Source organism: Quercus lobata, chromosome 4 (genome assembly GCF_001633185.2).
Source record: "Quercus lobata isolate SW786 chromosome 4, ValleyOak3.0 Primary Assembly, whole genome shotgun sequence".
Taxonomy (NCBI): Eukaryota; Viridiplantae; Streptophyta; class Magnoliopsida; order Fagales; family Fagaceae; genus Quercus; species Quercus lobata.
The window spans coordinates 45,766,933-45,780,280 of NC_044907.1; the positions used below are offsets into that span (position 1 = coordinate 45,766,933).

Genomic DNA, 13,348 nt, shown 5'->3' on the forward strand with positions numbered 1-13,348 from the left:
AGTCAAACATGGAGATTTCACCAACAATGAGAAATTGCAGCACAAACAAGATAATTTTGTAATCATAAAATGTTTAAATTTCAAGCTTCCATATGTATTCATTCAATTGACAAGATGCTTAGAGTGACCAGAAATCATCTTTAGTTACAAGGGAAATTGGAATTGCACCTTAAAATCAATCACTGAAAAAAAAAAAAAAAAAAAAAAAAAAAAAAAAAATAGCATCCAAGTATTGCTACGCGGGAAAGAGAATGAAAAAAAATGTGATAAATGAAACCAAGAAATAATAGAGTTGCACTATATCTAAACCTTCACAAAACATTTATATATCAAAACATAAAGATTGCAAATAAGAGAAGAAAACAAAAGAAGTTTATAACTTTGAGTTGACAAATAGCTACTTCACCATCAAAACAAGTTTTTGTACAATCCTTCAATTCTTAAGCTACATTGCCAATAACCCATTTGCCAGAGTTCTAACAATAGACATGCTAACTATATACTGAAAAGAGAAGAACAAAAAAAATCTGTGCAAGACTAAAAGAGAAGAAAAAGAATTCTCATATACAAAAGATTTTACTCCATGCTTCATCGGATTGTGTCGGATCGGAAATTAATGAAGTAATTAATACATCAAAATCAGCATCAGCAACAGAGTCTGACTTGGATTGACTGCATACTTCAACCAGGGGTGGTAGATCAGAAAATATTTGACTCAATGGTTCATCTGGGAATGTGGGATCAGTTATCCATGCAGCAAACTCTTCATCCGTAAAAGTATCAGTATCCAACCGTCTTTTTTTGTGTTCTTGGGCTTGGGCATCTTCTTGTCCATGTGACATCACACCAGTAGTATTGAAGGCTGAGGCCTCTTCAGCGACAGCGGCAGTAGAAGAAAAACATCCAGAAACCCATGCGGCAAACTCTTCATCATCAGCACTAGGCATCACAGGCTCAGGCTCAGGCTCAAGTGAAATCACAGCAGCAGCATTTGTATTGAAGCATGAGAACTCTTCACCAGCAGTAGTAGAAGAAAAAGCTCTTTTGAGACCTCTTCCGTTGGCCTCCTCACAATCTGACCCTGACCCTTTGTTTAGTTTATAGATGACACACAGGACTGTGTTGCTTCTTCCAAATTCCTGATTCGCCAAGGAGAACTCGTGCATTATCCAATTAGTTTTGTTGAGTTTGCCCGAATGAAGATCCTTGGCCTTAAAAGAGAGCATCCTGTCGATCCCAATAACATTGCCCTGAGAATCATAGATTCTTTTGGGCTTGCTTTTTTCAAGCCAGGTTCCGCAAGCGGCAGCCCTGCACACACGATTGCCGGTTGTTGTTTTGAGGTCGGTGAAGACATAGAGCTTGCGGTGGAAAGTGTGTAAATGATAGTGGGTATGAGAATCATATATTTCCCATGGAGGAATTTCGCCGTATACCTCACAATCATTCACAATAAAATCAAAATGATGATTTAGGTGAGTTTGTTCAGCATCGTCGACCTTCTTCATTAAAATCTTCATCAACTCTTCATCTGTAGGATCATATCGAAACCCCACCATCTCCATTGTTTCAGGAAATCAAAGAATTTTCTTTCCCTTTTCTATAAACACGTAGGAAATCGTATGAAATTTTTGATGAATGTTTGATAGTCTCAAACTTTTTGATGAATGTAAAAAAAAAAAATTTATGAAACTTTTTGATGAATGTTTGATGAATATAGGAAGTCTCAAACTCAGAGTTAGAAACTTTTTTTCTGGAAGAAATTAGAAGCTCTGAATATCTAAGGGGCTGTCCATTAGGGCAAGGCTATGTGTAATATATAGCAAGGCTAAGAAGGGGCGGTCTATTAGGGCGGTTATATATATTATATATAAAATTATTACTAATACTGTAAATATACCATAGTGTGGGCGGTTATATAAAACTCTTGCGGGTTATCATCAAAATCTGCTCTTTTAGCTTCCATAAAAAAAAAAAAAATCTGCTCTTTTAGCATATAATTATTACAAATACCCTAAAAAAAAAAAAGAGGCCAAAATCAAGAGAACAATTCAAAAGAAATGGTTCGCTGCTTCAAAAATACTTCAACCCATACAATACCAAAAAATAAAAAAAGTTATGTGTGCCGTATAATCTTTCCATATTTCAAGCCCAATACAACTCCCCTCCATTCAAGCCACAAATGAGGATAGATTTTTTTTTTTTTTTTCTTTTTTTAAGAAGGGAAAAGAGAATAGATAATAGTTGTTTTTTATTTTTTTAAGATAAGTTCAACTTATTGCGTTTACTTATGATAATAGCTCTTTATCATTATATTAAGATATCAATAAGTTTTTGGTGTAGGCGGATACAACTCTCCTCCATTCGAGCCCAAAAAAGATAATGGATTTTTTTTTTTTTTTTGAGAAAAGAAAAAAGAAATCTAGCTAGGGTTTAAACTTTAGAATGTTTTATTTGTTTAAGTTTGGGGTTTAAACTTTGAAGTGCCTCATTTACAAATTTAAAAGTGTGAGCTTAATTAATAGGCCAAAATTGGCAAATGCCTCTTTCACACAAACTTTCCAGCATTTTGTCTCATTTTCCAAACTAATTAAGGAAATTCCCTTGTTTTGAAACTCAATTTTCTAAAAATCGAGTTTCAAATGTAAAACTTGATTTTTGGAACATTGAGTTATAGCGGATGTGGACTTAGAGAAATTTTTTTTTTTTTTTTTTTGAAACTTAAGTTCCATGTGAAGTACGTGAGTTCATGAAACTCGAGTACCATTTAAATTTTTTCAAGGAACTCAAGTTCCAGAAAAAATAAATAAATAATAAATAAATAAATAAATTTTTGGGTTCGCTATAACTCGATTGTCCAAAAATCGAGTTTTAAATTGAAACTCGATTTTTAGAAAATCAAGGTTCAAAACAAAGGCATTTTCCTAATTAGTTTGGAAAATAGGGCAAAATGCAGGAAAGTTTGTGTGAAATGGGCATTTGCCAATTTTTCTCCCTAATTAATATGTCCCATTTCCTTTGATATGTGATTCGTGCAAAGATAGAGAGAGAATTCACCTTCCCTATGTAAAGGCTCAACAATTATGTTCAAGTGTGTAGAGGTACCTCTATTATGATGCATATATACTCCCTCAAATGTACATTCCCCCGACGATGAACAACTTGAATGACATGCCCAAACTATCCAATCTCTTGCTCATTTGTCGTGTTTTTAGCTTTACTTTTATTTAAGGATTTAATTGTTATTTTGAATACATTAGAACTTCGATCTTTATACTACATAAGTTGTCTATAATTTACTTACTTTTTATTTTGAAAATTCTCAATTTCAATGAATGATCCAAAATTATGATATTATTGTTTGTCCAAGTGTCACATAATTATTTAAGTTCAAATACCATACTTTTGTTCAAGTCAATAGTTTTTCTTTCCCCCTCTGAAGTTATTTTTAGAAATCAATTTTTATGAGTTTTTCCTTTCTTTTTTGTCAACATTTATGAGATTGGCTCTTTTTTTTCCAACTTTTACTTTTAATGTTACTAATTTTTTTTTTTTGAATTTCAATTAGCTCAATTGATAAATTTCTTATCGTCGAATAAAAGATTTGAAGTTTGATAAAAAAAATGTTACTGGTTTTATTTTAATTTTTTTTCTTGAAGGGTTTAATGTTTCTAATTTAAAAAATGAAAAAAAAGATGCTATGTTTAGTAAACACATAAACACAACATGTAACATGCTCAAGAATTCACAATATGTTCAAAACCAGAAGATAGGCACATCGAATCCTGTCGCCCATTTCAAGAAATTGCAAAAACAAGCACTTCTTTTATTAGACACTGATAAGCCCAGCGGAAACCAATTGAATAAGATTTACCTTTGTAAAAGCTTCACTACATATTTATCCATATGGCCAATGTGTAAAGCTAGTAGAATCAATGGTATAGGCTAATCATTACTATGAAACATTTCCAAATAGTGTGTTAGATATTAAATAAGAAAGCACAATTGACATGCCAAATTGACACACCAAGAGCATTGTAATTCCATTAGTGGCCACTTTTTAGTATTTCCAATATAGACATTAAAATCTCTCATACCCTTAACTAAAAACAAAAAACACTGTTGACAACCAAGAGCCTTAAATGAAGAATAGATATTCTTCCCATCCACACTCCCAACAGCATCAACTTGAGCCTTAAATTAAACAATGTAAGTAAGTTATAAAATTATATAGAATGGAATGAGAGAGAAAGAGAGTTAGGGATGACATCCAAAGCAATTACAGGTCTTGGGAGTGAAAGAGCAAAAGCCAAAAGGCTTGTTGGGAATGTTGCAATTGATGGCATAGCAACAAGGAGATGGCAAGCAAAGACCTTTGGCCCCACCACAGCAAGTGCATAGTGCACATATCTGGAAGCTCCCTAACCTCCTTCTGCTATCATTCATCACCATCATCATCTTCTCCATTCTTCCTGACTCCACCATTGGCACCATCATCTCAATCTCAGACCCATTAATCTCCAAAATCAAGAAACAAACTTTTCAATTCAAAAATATCCACAAAAAATCATAACAAATTTCACAAGAAAACTCAAGGGATCTATGAAAAATCAAGCCTTGGTTCCACCTTTTTATTTTATATTGGCAAAATAAAAAGAAGATACCATGATCGTGGGTGGAAAGACACCATTGATGCGAAGTCTTAGTCCAGCTCTCCTCAAATAACGCAAACTTTGGAAAAAAAACACGAGATGCAATCTGGGAAAGTGTTGGTTAAAGTTGGAATCTGGGAATAGCTTTAAGGAACGCACTTTGCAATATTAGAGCAAATGTATGCGTTTTTATAACAGTATACAAGTAATTTTTTTTTTTTGAGAAATAATTACAACATGTTGCTAACCCCGTAACTCAAACCCTTTTCCCCATAAACCCCTAAGTATTTTGTGCATAGGGAGATGTCAATTCAGATACAAGGCATTTGGCAACAGTATACAAGTAGGATGGTGGTGGTCTATTTATTGTCATAAAAGATATGTTTTACCTATCTAATGGTCTAGATTATTAATAAGTTTATAATTATACATAATTATGACCCTATCAAATTTGATGAGGAACCCCCTTATTATAATTTACTAGCATGTAACCCATGCAAATGCATAGATGTATTTAAAAGTGAACACAATTTTTATTATAAAGATACAAAATAATTAGTCAAATTATCAATAAAAAATAGCATGTAATACATGCATATGAATCGATATATTTAAAATTAAACACAAATTTTATCTTAAAAATGTAAATAATTAGCCAAATTTTTTTAAGTAAATATAATTAGTCACATATTAAAATTCTTACCCAAATTTAATACTACTTATGATCATTTTTTTTTCTAATTTTTAAAAAGACAGAATGTGTGGTTATCTTTGTTGTGTGGTGATTTTTATTGAGTATATGTGATTAGTTTTTTATTTTTATTATTTTAATTTTATAGTCCATTAATATTAGATTCTTAGTATTTTGCACTCATTAATTCATTTGGCACAAAGATTAAAAAACTTATGAGGACATATGGCATAAACTTAAATGGATAATTATAGTGTGATTTCCACATAAATTTAGACACATGACGCAAAATTAGATTCTAATTTGAAATTATAATTGAACTTTCTTTGAGTTTTGCATATTAATATATATATATATATATATATACTACTTTATTCCTTATTAGAGTTATTGACAAATTAAATTTCAATATTACTTTCATAAAATTCATATGCATTTTTTAATTGAAGAGTTCAAATAATAATTGATTTTGATACGATTCATTGTTAAAAGGATCCCCAATAAAACTAAAAGGAAAAAGTGATTGACACTAAAGAAAAATGGAAAAAGAAAAAAAGATGTAACAATACCGTTCAAAATAGATTGGAAAATTTAATCGAGTGAATAGAAATGTATTGCAAAACTCGTCATTGACCCCAAGTCCTTGGCGTCTTTGTTAAGTTTAGCTGTTTAGGTCTTCCTAAATAATGCAAAATTCGTATATTAGTAGTGATGGATGCAACTTTTTTGCCTGTTGAATGAAGACTATCTTTCCAAAAAAACAAAAACAAGTGTGTAATTAATTAAGATATAGAGAGGAAAAGCATAGAATGGTTAGAGTCCTTGAAATACTAACACATCATCTCTTCGAGGACTTACTCTTGGAAATGCGCTTTGCATTATTATTACAGTATATTAGCACCATTTATGCTTAAGAGCCCATTTGGATTGAAGATGAGAGAGGGGGAGTAGAAGGAGAAATTATTAGGTCCATCAGAAGGACTGCTGACATGGTCCTCCTTGAACTCCCAACAAATAAAATGCTGTTATTTATGCAAATGTGACATTATCTGATAATTTTTATTTTTTATTCCTTGTACTGATTATGAAACTTACGCATATATTTGCATAGATGTAGACATGGTAAAACGGGTCAGAATTTTCTAACCCAATCCAATTGATCTGCAACCCGATTGACCCATTTAAAAATGACCCATTTTGACCCACAACCCGGTTGACCCGAATCATATCCAAACTGACCCACCCATTTGGCCACGTCTACCAACGTTAAGTAGATTGAGATTGAGGAATAATTCTTATAAAATATTTACTTATTTTTCTTTACTTAATATGTTATGTACTCCATTATAGTTTGTCATTCTTTACTTGCCACCTTCATTTTTTCTTCCTATTTTAAACAGATTGAAGATTATACCAAGATTAGCTTCTAGAAAGTTGGAACAAGAGTTGCACCAAATTTAGGTATCAAGTGTTTAGTGGTAATCGGTAAGTGGTAACAATATCACTAATGAGAATCTAATCACAGTTAAGGAACTCATAAACAATTGATAGATTGAATCTATTTTCAAAAAAAAAAAAAAAAAAAGCTTGTTTGAAAAATACGGGTTAACTCGACCGGACCTACGACCCGACCCGACCCACGACCCGATTGACCCGCAAACCCGACCCGACCTGCCCATTTTGCCACGTCTACATAGATGGCATCATCTCATTGGTCAGGGAGGACCACATCAGCAGTCCTCCTGTTGTAAATAATAATTTCTCAAGTAGAAGGGAGTAGAATAAAATTAGCAAGAAGTTACCCTAATTTTTTGCTAACTCTACTCTACTATCCTCTACTCTCTCTCCCTCACCCTCACCCTCAATCCAAACGCACCATAAATCTCTAGCATCTTCTTGGTTTTAGGTATTCTCATATAATGCAAATGCTCATAATACCAAGGGCATAGGCTAGTCATCACTAAACATTATCTATGAAGAAAGTACTGAATACACTGACAAAGTCTTTGGCTTCTTGTTGGGGAGAAATTATTAGGTCTATCAGGAGGGCTGTTGACATGGTCCTCCCTGGCCTCTCAATCAATAAAATGTTATTATTTATGCAAATGTGACATCATATGGTAATGTCTCTATATGTTATATTAAATGCTCAATTAGTGGCTTTTCATGATATTATCTTCCTAACAAAAACAAATAACGGAAGTAAGTGAATAATGATTACTACAAAGAACACACTTTGCATTATTTGACTAACTGCAATACTATAACATGGACCATTTGATACAAGTATATATGTAGCATGCTTATGGCTATTTTAACTGAAGACCACTTTGTTTGGAGAAAACTTTGTCTTATTTTTGTCACCGAAATTTAGGAGAAGAAAAATTAGATAAGTTGAGATGTGTTTAGCTTTTTGGTGGTGTTAATTTTTGTTCAATTAGATTTTAATGGATGCTTTGGTTGCTGGAGAAGACAGAATAGCTCTCTTACAACTCAAAGTTCCATGATCAAATACATAGATGAAAATAATTTTACATCTTGGGACTCAAGCAAAAACATTATGAAATGATATTGAAATCAACCTAAAGTCAAATCTCTTTCATAAAAGTGTATCCGCAAGGCCATTGGTTGTTTTTTATTCCCTCAATGAAAATATTCATTCATTAAAAGGGGAAAAAACAAATTCTTCTAGTACCTTTTCTATTTAGTAGAAAAGGTTGCCATTGTAGTGGGTGGAAAGACACCACGATGCAGAGTTTTAGAGTTTGTTTGACATCAACTTTTAGTATTAGTTTTTAACTTTTAGCTTTTACGTACAACTTTTTAAAATCTCATATTTTCTCGCATTTTCTCACTTTTTCAAAAAATTTTAAGGTACAAATATACTTTATGGTGCGGACACGAGGTACAAGCCCCCAATTACACGCACGTATAGGAGGAAGAGTAAAAAGAAGACGGCCAAACCTGTGGCCTTATGGATGGAACCTATTAGTTATTGGGCTTGAGACTAAGCAAGCCCAAGCATTTAATAATTAGGGTTTCATTATACATTTTTTATTGTTAGCTATTTAAACACTTTTTCGGATTATTGTAAGATAGTTTTAGAGAATTATTAAAAAAAACGTGTGTTTTCTTTCACTGGTGCCGACTCTAGTTTGCTTGGTGCTGACTCCAAGCTGCCCTTAGGTGCTGACTCCTAGGGTTTATCTTTTGTTCTATTGTTAGTGTGGTTGTCCTACGTCAGTTTTGGTATTAGAGCAGACTTCTAGTCCATACAACACAACCGTAGACAACCAATTGAAAGCAAAACCATCAAAAGAGCAAGCCAGCCAAATATGACATTACCTTTCAAGTTTTTGCCCTATGAGATCTTGAACAAGCCCAAACCAGCCTCGGCAATCCATATATACCCCACAGCCCCACATGAGTTTTTCATCCCCAAGCCAACAGAGAAGCCAGTGACGCCTCCCAAGCCGGTGACCACCATCCGTGCCCGCCTTTGATCACAAAACCCACACGCATAAACCCAAAAAAAAAACAGAACCCACGCAAGCCATCAGCCACCAGTTGAGACACACAAATCAACCCTCAGTCGTCGCAGCCTATCAGCCACCAGCTGCAGACCCATCAACCATCGCCGCCGACACCATCTTCACCCCTGACCACTGTCGCTGAGGACATTAGCCACCGCTGATGCAAGCCCTGAGATAGGCAGCTGCCACTTCGTTGCCGTCTTATCGTCTTGCGCCGCCACAATTTTCGGCCACTAGCACCGCCGTCCATCACCGAGCCGACTATGTTGTCTCTTTTTAGTTTCTATGGTTTTCCTTTTAAGTCTGTACTTGTGTTTCTTTTAAAGTCCTTCATATTTCTTTCAAGTCCGTGTTTGTAGTTCTTATACCAATAATGCATTTTATTGTATTTCACCAAAAAAAAATTATTGTTGCTGTGAGCCCATTGCATGTATTGGGCCTTAAATTGTTCTCTACAGGTTCACTTGTCCAAGTCAGATTCATTTACTTGAGGAGCTAAGCCTGTGACTATCTAGTGCAAAAAGTTAGCCATTGACTAAGGTACAACTCTTACTCTCTTTTGGTGGGTTCAATTTTGTCTCATTGAAAAATAGTCTTTATACTTTTTATGTGCATATCCCACCATACCTCATTGGCCAACCCATTTTGTGCTCAAATTAGCTATTTCATTATTTGTGCTTTCTCTTAGTACCCATTCTAAAATTTCAAAAAAAAAAAAAAAATCAATTTCTTTGAAATATCCGATTCTCATTATTAATTGTGGAGCTTATTGGAAATTGACTTTTATTTGGGCTATCTCTCAATATTGTGAACACTGTCACTACTTGACTACAATTTATTCCTTTGATTCATTGATCTAATCTCTACATGCACTCTTGCTTGACCTTAATTTTACATTGAGAATTGGTTACTTGAACTTTTGTGAATCTCAATTGCATTTATAAATATAGTGTGCATGCATCTATGTAGTGGTTACATCATGTCAAACTCTGAACATCAATCCACTTCTGAGCCTAGGCCCTCCTTAGAGCAAACCATAGAAGACCTAGCAAAAAGTGTCCGTAATTTACTGGATAGGGTTGATCAAATTGAAGCATCTCAAAGAGAGACTATTAACCATGAAGGAGATAACATGCTTAGGCAAAATAACCACGGTTACTTTAATAGGGCTCCAAACTTTGAACATGATGACTTTAATCACAATGGTCCTAGGGACTATGATGATAGGATGTTCAAGGAAAAGATAGAAGCAGCCACCTTTGATGGTTGCCTAGACCCATGGGTTTTCACTGATTGGTTATGTCAAATGGATAAATTCTTTGACTACTGCCATTGGGCTAAGAATAAGAAAGTGAGGTATGCTAAGATGAAGTTAATTGGAAAAGCCGACCTTTTCTGGGAAGACCTTGAGGATACCGTTAGGCGACGTCATGAGCCCCCCATAACTAATTGGCTTGAGATGAAGGATGCATTCTCGAGGAATTATCTTTCTCCAACTTATAGGAGCTCCCTCCTTGAGGAATGGGATCACCTAAAGCAAGGCACCGCTCCTGTGGCTGAATATATAGAGAAGTTCAAGGAGTTCAAGAGGTGAATTCGAATAGCTGAGGAAGAGGTTGTCACACTGAATAGGTTCAAGAAAGGTTTAAATGCTAACCTACTAGGCAAGATTATCACCCGAGGAGTCACTACCTTAAAAGAAGCATATGACCTCGCTAGGAATTGTGAATTAGCATCCAAATCTATCTTTTGGTGACGATCTGAGCTCCAAAGTGTTCCCACCAACCCTCAACCTTTTGGTAGCAGATCTAGACTTACCTTACCCCCTAAGGTCAACCCCAATAGCACCCTAATAGAAAAAGAGGACAAGGGAAAAGGTGTGGTCAATGAGCCTTCAAGATTAAGCTCTCGCCTCCAATGCTTCAAATGCGATGGGGTTGGACACATCACAGCTAGGTTTCCCTCTAGGGCCTTTATCATTCAAGAGGATGATGAAAAGGTTGAAGATGTTGAGGAGCTTATGTATGATCCAAATGTTGAAGGAACCCAAGATGTTGAGGCAAAATGGGAAGATGATCCTAGCTATCTCGCATGCATTAGAGCCATTTCTCCTCAGGTTGATGACTTCAAGGACTTTGGTGTCCCTAGGGTGAATGTGGTAAGGTGTGCTTTGACAAAACAGAGAGACACTGATGATTGGTGAAGGAGTGCCATCTTCCAAACTTACACTAAGTGTGGAGACAAAACTTGCAAGGTTATTATAGATAGTGGGAGTTGCATTAATGTGGTGTCCTCTAACGTTGTTTCCCACCTAGGCTTGAAATTGACCCCTCACCCTAACCCATATAAAGTTTCTTGGGTGGATACTTCCTCCATAGCCATAAAAGAAAGATGTGTTGTCCCACTTCAATTCCTCACCTACAAGGATGAAATATGGTGTGATGTAATTCCCATGGATTGTAGGGCATATTATCTTAGGTAGGCCTTGGCTTTATGATTTGGATGTCACCTTTCATGGGCAATCCAATTCTTGCTCATTTTTGTTTGAAGGTAAGAAGATTATGCTCAACCCTTTGAAACCCAAACCAATTGACATGAGCAAGAAGACAAAAGCACCAAAGGCGAAAGGCCTGAACATCATAAGCCCAAAGGCATTTGAAAGGGTAGCAGTTCAAGAATCCATTGTGTTTGTCTTAGTTGCCAGGGAACTACATGGGGAGATCCATGAGGAGCAACCTGAAAAAGTGAGGTTAGTGCTCCAGGAATTTAAGGATGTTTTCCCTAAGGAACTCCCTAATTATTTACCGCCCATGCATGACATACAACACGCCATAGATTTTGTGCCCGGAGCAACCTTACCTAACTTGCCTCATTATAGGATGAGCCCTACAGAGCATGCCAAGTTGCAAAGGTAAGTAGAAGAACTACTTAGGAAGGGTTTTGTATGTGAAAGCATGAGTCCTTATGTAGTCCCTACACTCTTAACTCCAAAAAAAGATGGAACTTGGAGGATGTGTGTTGATAGTCGTGCCATCAACAAGATCACTGTGAAATATCGTTTTCCTATCCCTCGATTGGATGACATGTTGGATATGATGGCTGGTGCAATGATCTTCTCCAAGATAGACTTAAAAAGCGGCTATCATCAAATTAGGGTTCGTTCAGGTGATGAGTGGAAAACTGTCTTCAAGACGAAGGATGGTTTATATGAGTGGATGGTAATGCCTTTTGGATTGTCCAATGCTCCTAGTACCTTTATGAGAGTGATACTCAAGTGCCGAAGCCTTTTATAGGGAAATTCTTGGTTGTGTACTTTGATGACATCCTTATCTATAGTAAGTCTAGGGAGCAACACTTAGACCACCTAACTCAAGTTTGTACTACCCTTAGGAAGGAGAGTTTATATGTCAACCTCAAGAAGTGTTCTTTCTTCACCAATAGAGTCGTCTTCCTAGGTTTCATTATATCCTCTGAGGGAGTTTCAGCCAACCCCCAAAAGGTTCAAGCGATTATGGAGTGGCCCGAGCCCAAAAATATCCATGAAATTCGAAGCTTTCATGGGCTCGCTTCCTTTTCTCGCCGATTCATCAAGGGGTTTAGTACCATTATGTCCCTCATCACTGACTGCATGAAACAAAGGGAGTTTGTTTGGACTAAAGCTGCTGCTAAGGCTTTCAATGAGGTAAAGCAAAAGATGACTGAGGCACCTGTCATGCGTTTCCTTGATTTTACCAAGCCTTTTAAAGTGGAATGTGATGCCTCCGGTATTGGTATAGGGGGAGTACTTAGTCAAAAGAGTCACCCAATAGCTTATTTCAGTGAGAAGTTGAATGACGCTAAGCAAAACTACTCCACACATGACAAAGAGTTTTATGCCATTATTCGAGCTCTTTGGCATTGGCGCCATTACCTGTTGTCTCGGGAATTTGTTATCTACTCTAATCATGAAGCTTTGCGCTATCTCCATTCCCAAAAGAAGCTGAATCTTAGGCACAATAGTTGGGTTGAATTTATGCAACGCTACCACTTTGTAGTGAAGCATAGGGCAAGAGTTGAGAATAAGGCTACTAATGCACTAAGTTGAAGGGTGTCTTTGCTATCCATCAAGAGTGTTAAGGTTATTGGGTTTGAATGACTCAAGGATGATTATGAGTAATGCCCAAATTTTGGGGAGCTCTACACTAGCTTAAGTAATGCCCCACGGCCAATCCTGGATGATTATACCCTTCAAGATGGTTACTTGTTCAAGGCCAACAAGTTATGTATCCCTCGGTCTTCAATGAGAGATTTCCTAATTTGGGAGATACATGCGGGAGGCCTTGCAGGTCATTTTGGCCAAGACAAGACAATTGAGGAAGTGGAACGTCAATTATATTGGCCTGGTCTTAAAAGGGGCATTGCCAAGATAGTTGGTTAGTGTCGTACATGTCAACTAGCCAAAGATCGCAAGCAAAACACTGGCCTGTACACAC

General features: G+C 36.0%; 1 protein-coding gene across 1 annotated transcript; it reads right to left on the reverse strand.

Annotated features, from left to right (window-relative positions):
* Window positions 1–560: 560 nt before the first annotated feature.
* On the reverse strand, window positions 561–1,565 carry LOC115985309 (protein BEARSKIN1-like). Its single transcript, XM_031108265.1, has one exon. It carries the CDS (start codon window positions 1,563–1,565, stop codon window positions 561–563), a length of 1,005 nt encoding a protein of 334 aa, XP_030964125.1.
* Between the last annotated feature and the right edge of the window lie 11,783 nt (window positions 1,566–13,348).

Bases quoted from the DNA above. Each gene is read 5' to 3' on its own strand.
- LOC115985309 (XM_031108265.1), bottom strand. From the start codon at position 1,565: ATGGAGATGGTGGGGTTTCGATATGATCCTACAGATGAAGAGTTGATG.